General features: G+C 42.3%; 1 protein-coding gene across 3 annotated transcripts in view; it reads right to left on the minus strand.

Annotated features, from left to right (window-relative positions):
* The window catches only part of NECAP1 (NECAP endocytosis associated 1), a 43,677-nt gene extending 24,922 nt beyond the window's left edge, over positions 1-18,755 (minus strand). For 2 of the 3 annotated variants that reach the window (XM_049625042.1, XM_049625041.1), the window contains exons 1-7: positions 18,641-18,755; positions 12,809-12,909; positions 12,296-12,400; positions 11,294-11,375; positions 10,330-10,438; positions 10,054-10,237; positions 7,606-7,708 (exon numbers count right to left, since the gene is read on the minus strand). In XM_049625042.1, the coding sequence (XP_049480999.1) occupies positions 7,606-7,708; positions 10,054-10,237; positions 10,330-10,438; positions 11,294-11,375; positions 12,296-12,400; positions 12,809-12,909; positions 18,641-18,735 (779 nt within the window). In that variant the 5' untranslated portion in view covers positions 18,736-18,755. Of the gene's footprint in view, positions 1-5,562; positions 7,275-7,605; positions 7,709-10,053; positions 10,238-10,329; positions 10,439-11,293; positions 11,376-12,295; positions 12,401-12,808; positions 12,910-18,640 lie in introns of those variants that run through there. The other variant, XM_049625039.1, reaches the window with a different exon arrangement.
* Between the last annotated feature and the right edge of the window lie 1,184 nt (positions 18,756-19,939).

Raw genomic sequence — 19,939 nt, forward strand, 5'->3', positions numbered from 1 at the left:
AGAAAACAGTATGGAGGTCTTTCAAACCATTAAAAACAAAACTACGATATGATCCAGCAATTCCACTTCTAGATATACATCCAAAAGTAATGAAAATAGGATACTGGAGAGATGGAAGCACTCCGATGTTTCGTGCGACATTACTCAGAAAGATCAAGATATGGAAACACCCTGTGTCCATTTATGATGTGGTGTATATATGTGTGTACATATTCAGCCATAAGAAAGAAGTAAAACCTGCCATTTGCAACCACATAGATGGACCTTGAGGGACAATGCCAAATGAGACAAGTCAGACGGACAAAGACAAATATATGTTATCATTTCTCTGTGAAATTGAAAAAACCCAAACTCACAGAAACAAAGAGTAGATTGGTGGTTACCAAGGGCTAGGGCGTAGGAGAGTTGGGGAGATGCGGTTTAAGGGTACAAACTTGCCACCAGTAGATAAGTCCCGGACATCTAATGCATGGCATAGTGATTATAGGCAATACTGTATTATAACCTTCAAAGGGGTATGAGACTAGATCTTAACTGTTCTCACCAGAAAAAAGAAATAATAATTCTGTGATGTAATAGAAGTGCTACCTAACACAATGGTAGTAACCATATTACAATATATAAATGTATCAAATCAATATGTGGCACATGCCTAATGTCATGTTACATATGTCAATTATATCTCGATAAAAATTTATTTTTTAAAAAAGAAAAGAACTCCCATCATTATGTCCTTACACTTACCATTTTATTGCACATCCTGATAGCCAGAATTAGAATAGCCATTAAGCAGCAGTAGTAGTCCCATGTGCCAGGCCATCCTGAGCACTTTAAAATGTTATTGTCACCATCTCTCAAGGCAAGGGAAATGAAAGCAAAAATGAACTATTGGGACCTCATCAAGATAAAAAGCTTCTGCACTGCAAAGGAAACAATCAACAAAACTAAAAGGCAACCGACGGAATGGGAGAAGACATCTGCAAATGGCATATCGGATAAAGGGTTAGTATCCAAAATCTATAAAGAACTCACCAAACTTGACACCCAAAAAACAAGTACTCCAGTGAAGAAATGGGCAACAGATGTGAACAGACATTTTTCCAAAGAAGACATCCAGATGACCAACAGACACATGAAAACATGCTCAACATCACACATCATCAAGGAAATACAAATCAAAACCACACTGAGATACCACCTCACACCAGTCAGAGTGGCTAAAATCAACTCAGGAAACAACAGATGTTGGCGAGGATGTGGAGAAACAGGAACCCTCTTGCACTGTTGGTGGGAAGGCAAACTGGTGCAGCCGCTCTGGAAAAGTGTGGAGGTTCCGCAAAAAATTAAAAATAGAACTATCCTATGACCCAGCAATAGCACTACTAAGAAGGTATCCAAAGGATACAGGAGTGCTGATTCATAGGGGCATATGTAACCCAGGGTTTATAGCAGTGCTATCAACAATAGCCAAATTATGGAAAGAGTCCAGATGTTCATCAACTGATGAATGGATAGAGAAGATGTGATTTATATATACAATGGAATACTACTTGGCAATGAGAAAGAATGAAATCTTGCCATTTATAACAACGTGGAAGGAACCAGAGGGCAATATGCTAAGTGAAATAAGTCAGTCAGAGAAAGACAGATACCATGTTTTCACTCGTATGTGGAACTTGAGAAACTTAACAGAAGACCATGGGGGAAGGGAAGGGGAAAAAATAGTTTCAAACAGAGAAGGAGGCAAACCATAAGAGACTCTTAAATACAGAAAACAAACTGAGGGCTGATGGGAGGGGGTGCGGGGGAGAGGGGAAAATGGGTGATGGCATTGAGAAAGGCACTTGTTGAGATGAGCACTGGGTGTGGCATGTGAGCGATGAATCATGGGACTCTACCCCCAAAACCAAGAGCACACTGTATACACTGTATGTTAGCCATTACTTGACAATAAATTGTATTAAAAAAAAAAAAACACTAAAAAATTTTTCAGTAAAAAAATAAAAATAAAAAATATTATTGTGACAATAACTCTAGAAAACTAGGAACTATTATATTCATATCACATAGGAATAAACCAAGGCAAACAAATGTTAAGTAACTTGTCCAAAGCTAAAAAACCAATGGGGCGCCTGGGTGGCTCAGTCGTTTAAGTGTCTTGACTCTTGATTTCGGCTCAGGTCATGATTTCATGGTTTGTGGGTTCGAGCCCCACGTTGGGCTCTGTGCTGACAGCTCAAAGCCTGGAGCCCACTTTGGATTCTGTGTCCTTCTCTTTCTGTCCCTCCCCCTGCTCATGCTCTGTCTCTCTCAAAAATAAATAAACATTAAAAAAAAAAAAAAAAAGTAAGTGGCACAGCAAAATTCTGCACTGTGGCAATTTGTTCCCTCCCAAATCCATGGTCATAACCACGACTACACTTTACTACCCATTAGTCATCTATTCTGATAGGATCAGGGGAAGGGTCATTAAAATTAATAAGTACATTCCTCATTCAAATATTTATTTATTAAAGTCTGAAGAAAGTATTATTCTGTACTTCATTTTCTACCTACCTAAAGAGCTACCTTTCTACATTCTCAACAAATGCATCAAATGCATGGTTAGACTCCATAGATATGTCCCTTGACAGTCTTCATGTACGTCTTTCTTTTTAAACACCTTCCGTCACCAGGATGTATGAGCAGTATTTCCTACAGTTGCTGGAGTTGCTAGAGGGAGCTTGCCCTCTAGTGGCCCCATGCTGATATGCAGCCAGAGGTAGCATTCACAGTAAGGGCTTCAATGACATTCTTTCCTAGTATAGGTTCAGTGGCAGAACACATGTAAGGGAAAAGAAAATATTAAAAAGCAAGTAATCCACAATGGGTCTTAACGCATTATTGTGGGTTTTTTAATGTGTGTTTACTTTGAGTGAGAGAGAAAGAGAGAGAGAGAGCATGAGGAGGGGCAGAGAGAGAGGGAGAGAGAGAATCCCACGCAGGACACGGAGCTCGATCTCACCAACTGTGAGACCATGACCTGAGCCAAAATCAAGAGTTGGACACTCAACCGACTGAGCCCCCCAGGCACCCCCCGCGTTACTGTGTTTTTTGTTTTTTTGTTTTTTGTTTATTTTTTTATTCTTGGGACAGAGAGAGACAGAGCATGAACGGGGGAGGGGCAGAGAGAGAGGGAGACACAGAATCGGAAACAGGCTCCAGGCTCCGAGCCATCAGCCCAGAGCCCGACGCGGGGCTCGAACTCACGGACCGCGAGATCGTGACCTGGCTGAAGTCGGACGCTCAACCGGCTGCGCCACCCAGGCGCCCCCCGCGTTACTGTGTTTTAATTGAGCTGATGACACTGTGCTTAGACTGAGTAGACCGATAAGGCAGAACAGGAGGGCACTGTGGACAATTACGTTACTCCTGGCTCAGATGTAGCCAATTCAACTATACCAGAGCTTTTTCAAAAAAACGAACTACCGCTCTACTTTGATATCTTTCAAAACGGGACTGAAAATGACAATAATGGCAAAATCTGAAATAAATGCCCAAAACAATCACAAGCCTATATGTAAGTCCCCCAGGGTTAAGGGACCTGAAAATCAAGATAACTCTCATTTTTCCTTTCTTTCTCAAGAGAATATGTGTGTGATTGATGGGGAGCTCTTGAGTAGGAGCTGTTGTTTGTTTTTTTTCTTCTTTTAAGTAGGCCTCACACCTAGCATCAACATGGGGCTTGAACTCAAAACCCTGAGATGAAATCAAGAGTCAGACGTTTAACCAACTGAGCCACCCCATTGCCCCAAGTGGGAGTTCTATAGTCACATACCGTATGTGTGTGTCATGCACAGTTAAGAGGCAATAACAGAAATGGTGTGTTTTTTTAAGCTACAAGATAACTAAAACATAACCAAAGTGCAATGTCATCTTAAGACAGTGATGGTCATCAAAATGAGACCGTAAATTACCAAGCGTAACCGCAGCTGTGCTTTATTTACAATACCATTTTCCTTTTCCCAGGTCACAGGGTTTATGTACCAAAGTAAAATTTTTCTTCATCACTGCCTTTTTGATTCCCTCATAGTGATGGATTTTGGAGCACATAAATGAGATTTTCTGCAACTATGACAAAGCATACAAAGAACACTTACATCATGTAGCTAGGAACAACCCTGAGAATGAGTAAAAGAAGGAAAATACCCAACTTACTGATTTCTAATCCATCTTCACTGAAATCACTGTTAATTCGACAAGTATTTAATGAGCATCTACTATAACACAAAAGTATAGGGAAGTATGGTTTGTAGATAAAAATGAAGACATGGTCCTTATGTTCAAAGAGCTTAAAAACTAAATTCTAACTAATATTACAAACTAATATTAATTAGCATAATTAATATTACAAAGTAATGTTATTAGAGAATTTCAACAGCAACCTAAACAAAACAAAGGAGATCATTTTTCAGACTGAAAGAATAGGTGACATTTCATGAAGTATTATTCACGCCAGCTTTACGAAACGGGAAGGATTTCAATAGGCAGGAAGGTATTGTAGGCAGAGGGAATTTTAGCAAGCAGTCAATATTCAGGGTGCTAATGGCATTTGAAGAATGACTAGTATCCTGGTTTCAGGAGCGTATTTTGAGTGAAAGGGAAAACAAGGCTGAGGATGAAATGGTACTTTGGCCTTTATGATCTAAGCAAAGGAAAACCATTAAAGACAATGAGTCAGGGAAGAAAGGGCGTGGGCAGGGCTTGATTTAGGAAGGTGATTCCGGTGGCAACAGGGAAGGTGAATTGGAGCTAGAGGAAAAGAAAAGAAAGCTAGAGGCAGGCCAACTGCCTAGAAGGTTATCAGGATGAAGTGGAGTAATACCAGTTCACACTACAACTGTGAAGGCAGATTCTAATGTATAACTGAGGGGGTTGAGCTAAAAACAAAACAAAACAAAAAAACCAAAAAGACTGTCCACTTTCTTCCCCAAACAAAACCTGAGGCTTATGATACACTTCTGTCAGTGACAGTGCCTCACAACCTCAGTAATGATAAGAAAGGCCATGGGTGGGAAAGACATCTAGGCCCTACTCTAGGAGGTACATGAGAATCTCTACAGAGAGCAGTGTGTTACTTTATTTAAAAAAGCAAGCACACGTATCATTCTGATTCACCTTCTGTGAAAAGCACTGAATGAGAACTCCAAGATCCTTCTGGCTTCCAAAGTCTATAAACTCTGTCTTTAGTTCCATGTCTCACAGATTCCCCTCATTGATGCTGATTATAGTTCTGGGACGTGAGTGGTGGCCTCGATCGTGAAGATAATCTGAAGCAAAAGAAATGAACTGTACCAGCAAATGAATAATTAATATATACGATCTCTATAAGGAGTGGAGTGCTCTGTGGGTTTAGAACCGTGAGTACCGAAGTCTAGCCTGAACTGCTGAATGAAACCCTATTTCTTGAAAAAGAGTAATAGATATAAAATGTCCATTTATTACCTACTGGCCCGTTTATATTGGGTCAGTTGAATTAAAAAGGCACTGAAATAGGCAAATTAAAGATAAAGGAGACACTACCTTTTTCCATATTTTTAATTACCATTATTGCACCAATACAGCATACGCTTTATATACATATATCTTAAATTTCATTTTCAGTTTTTCAGCAATTCAAATACATAATATATTATCATCTTGAGAATACAAAGAACACAACATGGAGGAAGATTGAGAAAATAGTTTCCCAGTAGTCAGTCACTAGTGATTCTATAGACTTTCCACTTAGTGTTTTCTATTGGAATTTTAAAAAGCCCTGCCATGGCTCTGTAAGAATAGAGCTGCCTGGAACAGGAGGCAATGAGAAAAAAATGGACCCAAAGTTAAAAAGAGTCAAGAAGGAAATCCAGGAGAGAGACTATATTTTGAAACTAAACACAAGCCTCCCAAAGTGTACACATCCAAAGAAGTGCTGAGGGAAGAAACGAGATCTTCCCATTTCACCCTCAAAATTGCTCATTAACAAACACAATTGATAGTGCCCATTCATTTGAGAAAGGGAACTGTCTTCACAGCACTGTAAAAGGAATGGTGGGGTAGAGGGAAGGGAAAGTGGTGGGAGAGCAACTTGCTTTCGAGATACCCTCTGTGATGGTTTAGCGAAGCGGTCACTCGGGCAGAACCTAGGACGGCTAGTGCCGTGGACTCTCCAGCTTCCTTCATAAGTGACAATGTATGTAATAGCAGCTTTCTATGAAAGGGCTAGATGCACTGAAAACTAAATGTTCACGCAAGGGGCCAGATACCCAGGCAGCAAGGCAATGTGGGTACTGAAAAAGAGTTACGTGCTTTTCAACCCGTCTGCTCTACAGATCAGGTTAAAAACTCTAAACCCTTCAAGTCCAGGTCAAATAATGGGGCAAATACAAAGTAATGCCGCGCTTCAAATGCAGCCACCAGATGGAGCTGCAAGAAAGTCAACGCTTCTCTACAATAGGACTTGGAAAACACAGCCCCTCGAACCTCCTTCATCTAAGAGACACCCACTGATCAAAGATGTTGCACTATTCAACAAATAAAAGAACAGTGGAGGTGCCACCAACAAACCCTCTGAGCACAGGAGGAAACAATGTAAACACACGAGGGCGATGGAGCTGCCCCCCGCCCTGGATGTTCACTGGACAGGATAAGCCTGCAGGAGGGTCTATCTCAGAGACCCAGGAAACAGGTCTTTCTTCACACCTATCCCTGTCAAAACTCTGAATCTGTAAACACTGAGGTTGGTCAGTCCATTTGGAGGGTCGTAGGCTAGTGGGAAAGGAAATTTCAAGGTTTTTGTCTCCCCTGAAATTGCTCAATAGGGCTTCACAAAGAGGCACACAGGGTCATGAGATGATTCTGAAATAAGTTGAAGAATTGAAAAGAACAATTTTACAGATGTTAGAATTCACTTCTCCCTCAAAGAGATCTGGCCTTTGGGGCCCTGCATAGTCAGCCACAAGTATGAGAAGACCCACCACTCCCCTGCCTTAACAGAGAACAGGAGATGAGAGATTCTTCCTCGGCTGTACGCAAGTAACAACATAGGGGGGTGACGTGATCCAGCTTGAATGCAATGGAGGAGCTATGAAAAAGATTGTCCAGTAATTTTGGTTCTGGGAAGAGAAGGGGTTCCTAACTTCCCTCACAGATTGGTGCCCTCAAGGTCATTTTTTTTTTTCTTCAAGTCTGTCCTTAATGCTATTCAGAACTGGACCCAGTTGGATGGCTGTGGTGCCTGGTTTGGAACAGAGCTGCAAGACAGGAGAACAGAGAGAAAGCCAAAGGAATTAGGACAGCTACTCCATTCTTCACTTAATGGTTTCCAAGAAATCAATGCCCAGATTTTCTGAAACTATACCTCACAGAAATTCTACTTATCAAGGCTTGAAACATCCCAGCCAAACTTCGCCCTACAGCTTTCTTCTCCCACCATCCCCAGCGCTAACTCTACTTCCTTGCCTAAACTTCCTGCCTAAGACTCTATGATCTGGAAATGCCCTGCCTTCCCACATCAAGATTTCATTGGACGGTGACATTCCCTGTACCCTGCTTGACAGTATGCTGGTTTCACTATGCTCATACCTGGAAGCAGTGCTGAAGTCTCCCCACAAGTCATTGCTTGCAGACACTGGAGCTGGTGCTGGTGCCGGGACAGGAGCAGGAGCATCCAAATCTAAAAGGATATCTGAATACAGGGCAGACGGAAGAAAAAGAAAAGGGGAAGCATGATAAAAACCTTAGAAATAAAAACCTACGCTTACACCAAAATCTATACACAAATGTTCCTTGCAGCTTTATCTGCAATAGCCAAAAACTGGATATGAGCCTGATGTTTCCCCGTGGGTGACGACGGTTAAACGCGCTATGGTACATCCACACCATGGAATACTACCCAGCAAGAAAGAGAAACAAACTGCTGATGTACACAACTCGGATGAATCTCAAGGGAGTTATGCTGAGTGGAAAAAGCCAATCCCCAAAGGTTATGTACTGTATGTTTCCACTTATATAACATTCACGAAGTGACAAAATTATAAAGATGGCAAACAGACTAGTGATCGCCAAGGGTTAGAGGAGGCGTGGGGCAGGACTCGGGGGGAGGTATGGGTATAAAAGGATGATGTGAGGGATCCTTGCACTGAGGGAGCTGTTCTGTATCCTGACCGTGGTAACAGATCCAGGAACCTAACACGATCACAGTGCAGAGAACTAAACACACATATACACACGAATGAGAACACATGTAGCTGGTGAAATCTACATAAGATCAGTAGACGGTATCAATGTCAATTTCCTGATTAAGCTGTTCCACTTCGGTTTTGCAAACAGTTACCATTTAGGGAAAATGGGTAAAGAGGACCCAGGATTTCTTTCTGTTATTTTTTACAACTGCGTGTGAACCTACAATCATCTTAAAATAAAAAGCTTCATTCAAAAAAATTAAAAATAAATCTTAGACATTATCCCCCCAGTGCCTTCTGGAGACACTTATGAAAAAAAGTAGGTTACAACCATTTTTATCTCAAAATTCCAGAAAGAGAAAGTTTACTCTTAGTCGTCAATTATATGAATAATCTCAGGAAAATTCCTTTTCACGTTCTAATGTTCTCACGCTTTCATTTTTTTTAATGTTTATTTTTTGAGAGAGCACACACATACATACGCATGTGAGAGAGGGGAAGGAGCAGACAGAGAGGGCTACAGAGGATCAAGGCAGGCTCTGCACTGACAGCAAAGAGTCTGACACAGGGCTCAAACACACGAACTATGAGATCACAACCTGAGCCGATGTCAAACCCAGGCACCCCTAATATTCTCATTCTTGAAATGGAAAGAACTAGATCTATTCTTTTTTGCCATTAGATGGTACAGAAATGTGAAAATGTATTCACGAACCCAGATGCTGTCTAACGGTCTCCCAGCTGCCCTAGCGAAGAAACAGGAAAAATGAAAACATCACGTTTACTGAGTGGCTGCTCTGCGCCACGGACAGTGCTAGGTGGCGTCAGGCCACCCCACCTTCACAATCTGGGTGTAGTTTTAAGTCTCCATTATGTAGATAAGGATATTAAGACAGCAAATGTAAATAATATTACCAAGTACACTCAGATATAAAATAGCAGAGCTCAGGGCGCCTGGGTGGCTCAGTCGGTTGAGCGTCCAACTTCAGCTCAGGTCATGATCTCACGGTCCGTGGGTTCGAGCCCCGCGTCGGGCTCTGTGTCAGTCCAGAGCCTGGAGCCTACTTTGGATTCTATGCCTCCCTCTCTCTCTCTGCCCCTCCCCCACGCAGGCTCTGTCTCTTTCAAAAAATGAATAAACGTTAAAAAAAATTAAAAAAAAAAAAAAAAGCAGAGCTCTCACCAAAATCTGAGTGCACCTGACTCTCAGGCCTACTAGCATCTAACCAAGGTACAATGAAGGAAACAGTCTTTTTCTTAATAACCACTCATTTTCTTTTTTGGGGCGGGTGGGAGAATCTCAAGCAGGTTCCACACCCAGCTTGAAGCCTGATGCAGGGCTCAATCTCACAACTGTGAGATCAAGAGCTGAGCTGAAATCAAGAGTCAGATGTTTAATCAACAGAGCCACCCAGGTGCCCCAATATCCACTCATTTTCTGACAAAGAACCTACCAAATACCATGACTCTCGGTTCAATAGAAAAGCTTAAATCCCTTGCTAAAGGCGGTCAGAATCACCTTTCAGTACCAAGTGTCATTAATAGCAAAAACATCAATACTCTCCTTGGCAAACAGGGGTACGGTACCCAACTGAAACTTAAGATATGATGATTAAGATTGATGTGTAAGTGATGAATCACTAAATTCTACCCCTGAGATCATTATTACACCACATGTTAAACTTGGATTTAAGTAAAATTTAAAAATTAAAAAAAAAAAAAGAAAGAGAAGATAAGATGATTTCTCAAAGTTAAAAGTAACAGAGATGGAGCGCCCGGCTGGCTCAGAGGGTGCAATGTGCAACTCTTGCTCTCAGGGTCTTGAGTTCAAAGTAACAGAGAGATTTACCTGCATCACTACCTCCATGGTTAGATTTTGGAATGGGTGGTGGAGTGACATGATTGCTGATGGCAACTGAGGAGGATGGTGGGGGGATAGTGACTTTGCCTCCAGGTGGGGGCGGGAGCAAGCTCAGGCCCCCAGTTCCTGCAGCCTTGGGCTTGGAAGCACCACCTTTCTTAGTTGTAATGTTCTATAAAAAAGAAAACAGAGAAGAAAGAGAAAGAAAAAGTCACAAGCTTATTATGGAAATTCAGGGAGCGGGAGGAAAGAAACCATACTCACCCCAATACTCAACTTGATGGTCTGTCCTTCCTTGAAGCCCAGATCCAACTTGGGACGAGTGTCCATTTCCTGAGATTCTCTGGAAATCTCAGATTCCTGCTTTACCCACCTTCAGTAAAAGAGTAAACTATCTCAATTTGGGACTACCTGAAAGCAGAGCTGACACACAAATTTGAGTGTAACTGGCTTATGTGAAACAGGACTCCAGAAAGCAGAGTGAAGGAACATGAAAAGTGAGGAAGGAAAAGAAGAAAAGCCAAAACAGGGCAACAGGGTTCAGTATCACCGAGGAGCCATTCAGAATGCATATTTAACTTGTCCCTCCAAAGGAGGGCATTTAGCTGCCAATTTCCACCCGCCATGGGTGAGGGCTGCCCCTGAGGGGACGTTAATTCCTCCGTCCTTCCGGGCTGCATCCCTGTGCCAACTGAGTGCACTTCCACAATTTCAGAGTTCTGAGGCAGAAAAGCAGACTTATGCCTGCCCTTGAAGTAGGAAGCTGACCGTGCGTGGCGCTGTCCACCACAGCTGTGGCAAAACTGAAGCAATGTCGTTGCAGGAGACATACAACACGTCAGCTACACAAAGCAACAAAACTGGCATGTAACTCCTCCTCTCTCACATACAGTCCTGCTCTTACTATATGCCTCCCTCGGCCACTTTAGAGAGCAAATGTCAATTCCTCCAGAGGCATAAGCAAAAGCATCATCTCAAAACACCATACAAAGGACCAAAAACATATCCTGGGCTATAAGGAAAGGACAGAAGAGACACAAAGATGATGTAAGGAAACAGTGAATGGGAAGATTCAAATTCGTAACAAACTAGTTTATCAAATACAGAAACCAGCAGATAAAAGAGGTAGTATCCATTCAACTGAGGAGGAGCATTTCCAAAACCCTTTAGCTTGGTTAAGGGTTAACTTAGCCAAGGTTTAACTCGGTTAAGGACAAGAATCACTCACTTGAAATGATCTTGCAAGGAGACATTAAAGTCAAAGGCATCACCCCGATCTGTGAAGCCAATGCCAATGAAAGCACTACGCCCTGTGAAAAAGACAGGAATACTCAGAACAGGAAGTGTCCCTTAGGGAAAATTCCACCCAATGAAAATTAACAGTTACCTTAACTAGATAAAGTCTGTGAATGTGAAACATTTCTCACAGCCCAGGGGTCCACACCCTACATATTGCCCAAGAGACAAATGCTGCCATACTTGTTTTTGTCAATAATGGGGCGCCTGGGTGGCTCAGTCAGTTGGGCGGCCGACTTCGGCTCGGGTCATGATCTCGCGGTCTGTGAGTTCGAGCCCCGCGTCGGGCTCTGTGCTGACCGCTCAGAGCCTGGAGCCTGTTTGGGATTCTGTGTCTCCCTCTCTCTCTGACCCTCCCCCGTTCATGCTCGCTCTCTCTCTGTCTCAAAAATAAATAAACGTTAAAAAAAAAAAAAAATTTTTTTTAAATAATATTTTACTGGAACACAGCTATTCCCATTTGTTTACATATTATCTATAGCTGCTTTCATACCACATCAGCAGAACTGAGTAGCTACAATACAGACCATTTGGCCTGCAATCTAAAATATTCACCATCTGTCTTTCCAGAAAGTTTGCCCACCTCTGATATAGACTATGGAGAAAAGATAGAAAATGCCCTAGACATAGATGATTTAAGACAGTCCCACCAAAACCCACCACAAACAATGAATGAGTGGGCAATATGTATGAATTCTTTGGTTGGATAGACATTTATTTATATCCACCTATTAATTATCATATCTTGAGCTTGTTTTTATTTATTACAAACAACATGTTAATCCTTGTCCTTCAGCAACCATAGTTAACTGTGGAGCAAGGGGTGGAAAAATTTAGTAAACTGAAGTTAAGATAAATGCAACTGAGACGCACTTTATTGAAAGGCATCACCTATTTTCCTAACCTCACCCATTCAAAATCCCAGATCCCTTACCAGTACCATCCTGGATCCGGATTACAAAGTAGCGGCTGGAATCTGTCACCGTCTCCACAGCAATACCAGGATATTGTTCTACTGGTGCCTGAGCAAAGAGCTCCCCTAACAGGTAAGAAAAGGACTTCCTTGAGCTAAAGAAGCAAACATCTAAAACTCTAACAAATATTTCCATTCCAGTCTCCAACTTAAATGTATTTATAAAAGTTCACCAAAAACGGGGTGCCTGGGTGGCTGAGTCGGTTAAGCATCTGACTCTTGATTTCGACTCAGGTCATGATCTCATGGTGTATGGGTTCAAGCCACGTGTTGGGCTCTACGCTGAAAACTCAGAGCCTGCTTGAGATTCTCTCTCTCTCCTCTCTCTGTGACCCTCCCCCTGCTCACTCTCTCACTCTCAAAATACATAAATAAACATTAAAAAAAAAAAAAAAAGAAGAAAAGAAAAAGGAAAAGAAAAGGCACACCAAACTAATACCCTTAATATCTTAGAGGGTCACCAGCACAGATTACCTGAAACTTTATCCTCAAGCTTGATATAAGCAATCTTCCCTTTTGAAGTGATTCGGAGGCGACCAGTCCAATCAGGCTGGTCTAATTTCCAGTCAGATGCCCTAGGACAGGAAAATAGGAAGCCTCAAGTCTATGGCTTTTATTACGAAAAACCTACACAGAATCATTTGCCGTATTTCTATTTCCCTTCTTGCTTATTCTACCTATTAAATAATTAACAAGAATAACTCATGATCCCTGCTGCCCAGATGCCTCATATGACATATAATCCAAAGCAAACAAAAGACAGTGTTACTTCTTAAGAATCCTGGAGTCTAATAAGGATCAATAAAAACATGTAAAAGTACAAATACAAGCAATTAAAACGAACTCTCATAATGGTACTATACTGCCACACTGCAGATGACATTTTATATAATAGTGTTTTACTGATCAAGTAATAACAGAGTCTACTGAATGAACTATACTGGGTAACAGAAGGCTTCCCAAATCCCTAAATGTATTATCATCTTTCACTGAATTCAACCAATACTTACAGAATGCATATTAAGTCACAGGCACTGTTCTAGGTGAATGAACAAAACAAAGACTCCTACCCTCATGAGGTTTATATTCTAATAGAAAATAGACAATAAAAAATAAACACAATAAGTAAAATATCAGTATTTTACTGATCTCAGAAAATAGTAAGTACTAAAGCAGAAAGAAAATGAAGAAGCAGAAAAGGGAAATCGGGAGGGTAGTGGGAGGGTAAACAGGTTGCAGCATTCAAGAGGGTAGTCAGGGGAGGCCTTATTAACAAGGTGAAATGAGGGGCACCTGGGTGGCTCAGTTGGTTGGGTGTCTGACTTCAGTTCAGGTCATGATCTCACAGCTCCTGAGTTCGAGCCCCGTGTCGGGCTCTGTGCTGACACCTCAGAGCCTGGAGCTGCTTCAGATTCTGTGTCTCCCTCTCTCTCTGCCCCAAACCCACGCGCATTCTGTCTCTGTCTCTCTCCAAAATAAATAAACGTTAAAAAAAAAAATTTTTTTTTAAACAAGGTGAAATGTGGGCAAAAATGTGAAGGAAGCAAGAGAGTTACTCATGCAGATATTGGGGGGAGGGGGGGAGGAGCTCCAGGTTTGAAACAATTAGTGCAAAGGTGCTAAGGTGCGAGTGTACCTGGAAACCTTGCCCTCAAAAAGAAAGCCACTGCAGCTGGAATAAAATAAGAGATGAGGTGGGGGTGAGGTAACAGAGGGGCAAATTTTATAGGCCTCGTACGAACTTTAGCTTTTACTGAGTGAAGAAGGAGCCAGTACCAGTTTTAAGCAGAGGTGAAACATGATCTTCCTTTGACTTTAAAAGGATTACCTTGTCTGTTGTACATAGAAGCAATGTAAATACTGAAGCAGGGGGATTATAGTTAAGAGACTACCACCGCAATCCAGGAGTCATGACGGTGACTAGGAAGGGACAGGAGCAGAAGCGGCTAGATTCTAGACACATTTAAAGCAAAGAAACGGGGTTTTCTAAAGGACTGAATGTGAGGTAGGAGGAGTCAAGGATGACTCTGAAGTTTTTCGCCTGAGCAAAGGAACTGCCAATAACTGAGACAGAAAGGCTATAGGTAGAGCATGTCTGAGAAGAAAGCTCAGGAGTTCAGTTTTGAATATGTTGAGTTGGAGACGTCAAATTGATTTCTCAAGTGAAGATACAGAGAAGGCATTTGAATATGAGTCAGGAGTTCAGGAAAAACATGTGGGCTAGAGATACAGATGTCCGTGGAAACATTACAAAACACTGAATACTTATAATCTGTGTGATACATGAATTTGAAGGAAATCTAAGACATTATTTAAATATGACCAATTTTACAAAGCTCTGAATTTGTGAGTTTGTTTTTGTCAGCGTGTGGAAAAGAGAGGGCAAAGTAAAAGTTATTAAGTAACTCATCATGGGGCACCTGGCTGGCTCAATCACTAGAGCATGTGACTTTTGATCTCGAGGTTGTGCGTTCAAGCCCCCTGTTGGGTACAGAGATTACATAAAAATAAAATCTCATAGCACCTTGGTGGCTCAGTCAGTTGAGCACCAGGCTCTAAATTTCAGCTGCATTCGTGATCTCGCAGTCACGAGATCAAACCCCGCATGGGGCTCCACACTGAGGGCAGAGCCTGCTTGGGATTCTCTCTCTCCCTCTGCCTCTATCCCATGCTCTCTCTCTTTTCGTCTCTCAAAAAGAATAAAAATTTTAAAAAAACAAAATCTTTGGGGCGCCTGGGTGGCTCAGTTGGCTAAGCATCCGACTTCAGCTCAGGTCACGATCTCGAGGTCCGTGAGTTCGAGCCCTGTGTCGGGCTCTGGGCTGACGGCTCAGAGCCTGGAGCCTGCTTCCGATTCTGTGTCTCCCTCTGTCTCTGACCCTCCCCCGTTCATGCTCTGTCTCTCTCTGTCTCAAAAATAAATAAACTTAAAAAAATAATAATTAAAAAGTAAATAAAATAAAATCTTTAAATAAAAAACCTCATCCCTTAGAAACCTGAAGACTAATACTTGCAAGGCAGAAAGGTAACAATAAAATATATCTAAACAAGAAGCAAAGGTGGAAAGGACAAAAAAATGAAAATTAGCACAGGTTTTGAACAGGATTTATAAATCCTTGTCATGCCCTCATCTCTTAATGCAGTGCCTCAAGTACTTGAATCTGATCCACACTATAATGCTCTAAAGGTCCCTGAGTTTTCATTTTTTTTAAGGAGTCATTACTTATTCTACCATCACACCACGAGCTAAACACTGTGTACTGAATATATCAGGAACAAGCCTACTAGATGTGTTTCCTGGGACAGGTTCCTTGACTTATTTATCTTGCGTGGCTAGTAGCCAATATTTAACAAATCCTCAGTAAGTGAATGGATATCCCCAGAAGCAATTTCCCTCAGCCCTGAGCCTTAGTTGCTTTCCCATTCCCAAGACCTAGCCTGAGGAACTCTTGGTTTCGCTGGACTTCTGAACTGACTTCACAAATTTTCATTGACGTTAGTAATAAACCCTTACAGCAACCATCTGGAATAGGCATGGAAAGCCTACCATCTCTGTCCGTCTTAATGAAGAATAGTAACACAGGAAGTAATGCCTAACTTCGAAGTCCAGCATTCTTCTCATCACATTAAAACAGACTACTGAGTTTACTAATGATTTAGCTGAGGGAAGGGCAGTGATGAATATAACAACAGTTTCATAGGTTGGGAAACCATTTTCTAATCATTTGTAACATTCTCATCGATCTAAATTGTCAGAGAAAGTCTGGGAAGCAACAGCTTACGCTACGTGAATCAAAGTCATTCATTCCCTCAATCTTACTAATTACTCAAAGTATTCCTCCTGCTTCCTAAAAATCCCAATTTTTCCTTTAAAGGCAGCCTAAAGAATAAGTCATGCTCATAATGTAAAATGGGTTCTGTAAACAAGATTAGGCAGACAAAAGGCATAAAAGTAACATTTATCAAGTACCTATTATGTGCCAAGCATTATGCCTCTTCCTATGAAAATTAAGTGAAAGGATACTGCAAGGTAAGTAGTAGTATATCCATTTTTACAAATGAGGAAACTACAGTTCAAGAGAGGTGTGGGGCGCCTGGGTGGCTCAGTCAGTTGAGCGTCCGACTTCGGCTCAGGTCATGATCTCATGGTTTGTGAGTTCGAGCCCCGCGTCAGGCTCTGCGCTGACAGCTCAGAGCCTGGAGCCTGCTTCGGATTCTGTGTCTCCCTCTCTCTCTGCCCCTAACCCACTCACATTCCATCTCTGTCTCTCTCAAAAATAAATAAACATTAAAAAAATTAAAAAATAAAAAAAAATTAAAAAGAGGTGTCATGCCAAGAGTAACCCAGCAAATAAATGGGAATCTCGATGCACACTTAGTTCAGCTCTCTTCACTCACTATACTAAGAGTGGCTAATGATAAAATGCCTCTTGAGGATAAGAAATGTCAATAATACGCATAGACAACACAGACAACAAGAAACAGAGGAAAATTAAGAAATTGTTTTGATGGCTCAGTGCAGTTAACTGACATACAAATAAAAGGCTGTGGATAAACTAGGAAGTGAAAGTCGAGAATGCAGGTGGGTGAGAGGAGGAAGGTCGTTGAAAAAGCTTAAAGTAGAAGAAAGAGAAGAGAACCCCACTGTATGATGTATCATACCCTTTCGGAAGTCTTAACTACGGAACAGTTCAATCAGTGCTAATTTATGTGATGAAGTGTAATCTATTCATTTCTCCCACATTTACAGAGTGCCTGCTATGTGCAGGACACTGTACTAGACCCTGGTACTATAAACTTAGGAAAGACCTCAAGTTGTTCACAGCTAGTCTGGAGAAACAGCAGACGGAACAATCGATTACAATACAGAAGGAAGAGCGCTAGGCCAGAGATCAGCAGTGGTGCTACGGAGGCCCGCACAGAGCGTACCTAAGCCAGAATGGCAGGGTCACTTCTTTGGGAAGCCCAAAGCAGCAGATGTCCCTGCTGACTCACACACCACTACCAGTAACTACCATCGAAAAGCACGTAGATTCCTATTCGTGGTCGATTTGGGGCCTGACTGAAAAACTGGAATTAGGACCACCTCCGCCAAAATGTGCAACCCACAGTGTCTAGGGCACAGGTCAGCAAGCACGAAGAGAGTGATTCATGACGAATGAAACCCCAGTAAGGAGGCAAGCTAATGGCCACAGGAGAAGGACAAGAGCCAAAGCAATGATAAATGCCAAGAGGAAAATCATGATGGTGAGGTGGACGAGAGAGGGGTAAGAACAGTGCCTTGTATTTAATATGCTGCTTTACTGTTTCCTAAATTTTTTCACATTTCTTATATTATTTCACGTAACCCTCCAAAAACTTCTCTGAGGTACAGAACCAGAGCAGGTTTTCTGATCACTTTTTTTTTTTTTTTCTATTTTACAGATGAGAAAACTGAGGCTTGCAGAGATTAAGAGATTTGTCCCAAATCACACAGCTGTTAAACTGTCAGGGTTCATACCCGTATTTTTGAATATGTTAACCCTGTTAACGTGTTAACTCCTTCCACTACATGACTTCATGACTGCCTACAGCATCCTCAGAACCTCACCGACACGCGATCACAAAGGTGGTTGGTTAGCCCTACAGAGAAAATGCTGCATTAACTTTGGAGAGAAAGGCTATGAGAGAGATTAAGAAGGGAGGAAAGGAAAATAGAAAATACCATGTAATCATCAAGAAAATGTACTGGAAAAAAACAAACAGAATGGACAACCACTGGAAAACCTACCATCATAACCTTTGCCACTAGCAAAAGAAGTGAAAGGAAAACCAAACGGCGGATCATGCTTGGTGGCAAGACTGGCACAAAAGATTAAATCGTATCACCTAGAGAGCGGCCGACACAATGATTACCCACCATTATGCACGGGGTACTGGAAATGTTTATGAGAGGCAGGGAGGTCAGGAGGGGGTACGACGAGGAGGAGAAACCGAAGGACGCAAGAAAGAACGAACCAAAGGTGACAGGCGATGGAGCAGGCACGACTGGATGGGTATGATGGGGAGCAGATGGGTAACCCAGAGGGGCCCAAGGGAGGAGAGGTGGGAAGACGCAGATGGTAAATTTTTTTAAGCGGCGGAAACCAGGCTGGCATGCCACAGTGGGAAAAGAACAGGAGGACGGGGCGAGAACAACCCTGGTGGGAGGCTAGCAAAGTGACAACTCAGAGGTGGCAGTGGCGGGGACTCGCAGCGTGCCACCTGAGGAAGACACTGTCATCCCCGACCCGGTATGCGTGTACTGCAGAGCCTCGGGGCTAGTACCTGTAACCGCGGTTGGAGGCCCGGGGAGGGATCCGGTAGACGCTAACGTCGGGCTTCACACACAGAACAGACTCGTACTCCAACTCCGCCGCCATCTTGGCTCTGCACTCCGCGCCACCGGGGGCGGGGCGTAGGAACGGGGGCGGGCGTAGGAGGGGGTGGGAAGTTGGGCCAGGCGCAACTTCCGCTTACGCTACTTCCGCGCGAGTTTAGTTTGGTTCCTGAGATTAACCTCCGGTGGTGCGGGTTGGGGAAGCCATATTGAAAGCTGGAAACCGTGAAGCTGCGCAGTTCGCCATCTTGGGTAATGGCAAAACTTCCTTTCCAGGGCGCGGCGATTCGCGTTATGGAAATCTCCGTTTCGGAAAGGTGGTTGGGGTAATCGCCATCTTGCGGCTGGCAGGTGCCCGCAGTGCTTAGGAAGGAGGCGGACTGTCCTGGAATCTGGAGGATTTTTTCCTGACAGAAGTCACTATTTAGCCGCAGTTTCCTGGCAAAAAAGGGGTATCTGCCCGTCGGTAATCTCAAACTGGGTACCTATGGTAAATGTATGACCCAGTCGTAGACGTGGTGGATTTTAATCCTCCAGCGTCTCAACGTTTAAAATGCCCAGCCTGATGAGTTGCCTGATAGCACCTTTTAATCTCGGATTAAAAGCGCTTGTTGAAATAGTTTGCCGCACTTCCGATGTGCATTCTGGTTATCTTTCTGGAAAATGTGAACCTCTTAAACTCTTAAATGGGACCCTCAATTCCTGACAAATTCGCGAAGAATGATGAACTGTTATTTAATGCCCGCAGTTTGCTCCCAGTCCTATAATGATAAATCCAACTGAATTCTTTCCATAAGTATGTTTCTTGTACACTCCACAGGTAAACTTGCCTCAACACTATCGCTTAGAAACTGTTTAACGTGGATGGCAAATGTCAAAACCAAGATACGAACTCAACTGTGACTACAATACAAGAGTGGTCTTAACCACTTCGTTATATTGACTGGTTGAAATGGGTCCTTAATTGTCTACGTAGCTAAGGGATAATCTTAAAATTCAAAAAGCCTTATGATGTATCCCTGTCAAGGATGTGGGAAATCAGCTACTGTCAAATACTGGTACCAAGAATGAAGTGAAATTTAGCAGAATTGATCAAAATACTGTAAATAACATTCAATTTAGTAAATCCACTAATACTTATTTTAGAGACATTCTTACATGTGCAGAAAAGTAGGGACAATGTTTATTACAGCATTGTTTGTAATAGTGAAAACTACGAAACAACATGAACGTCTATCAATAGAAAT

This window comes from Panthera uncia, chromosome B4 (assembly GCF_023721935.1).
Source record: "Panthera uncia isolate 11264 chromosome B4, Puncia_PCG_1.0, whole genome shotgun sequence".
NCBI classification, from domain to species: Eukaryota; Metazoa; Chordata; class Mammalia; order Carnivora; family Felidae; genus Panthera; species Panthera uncia.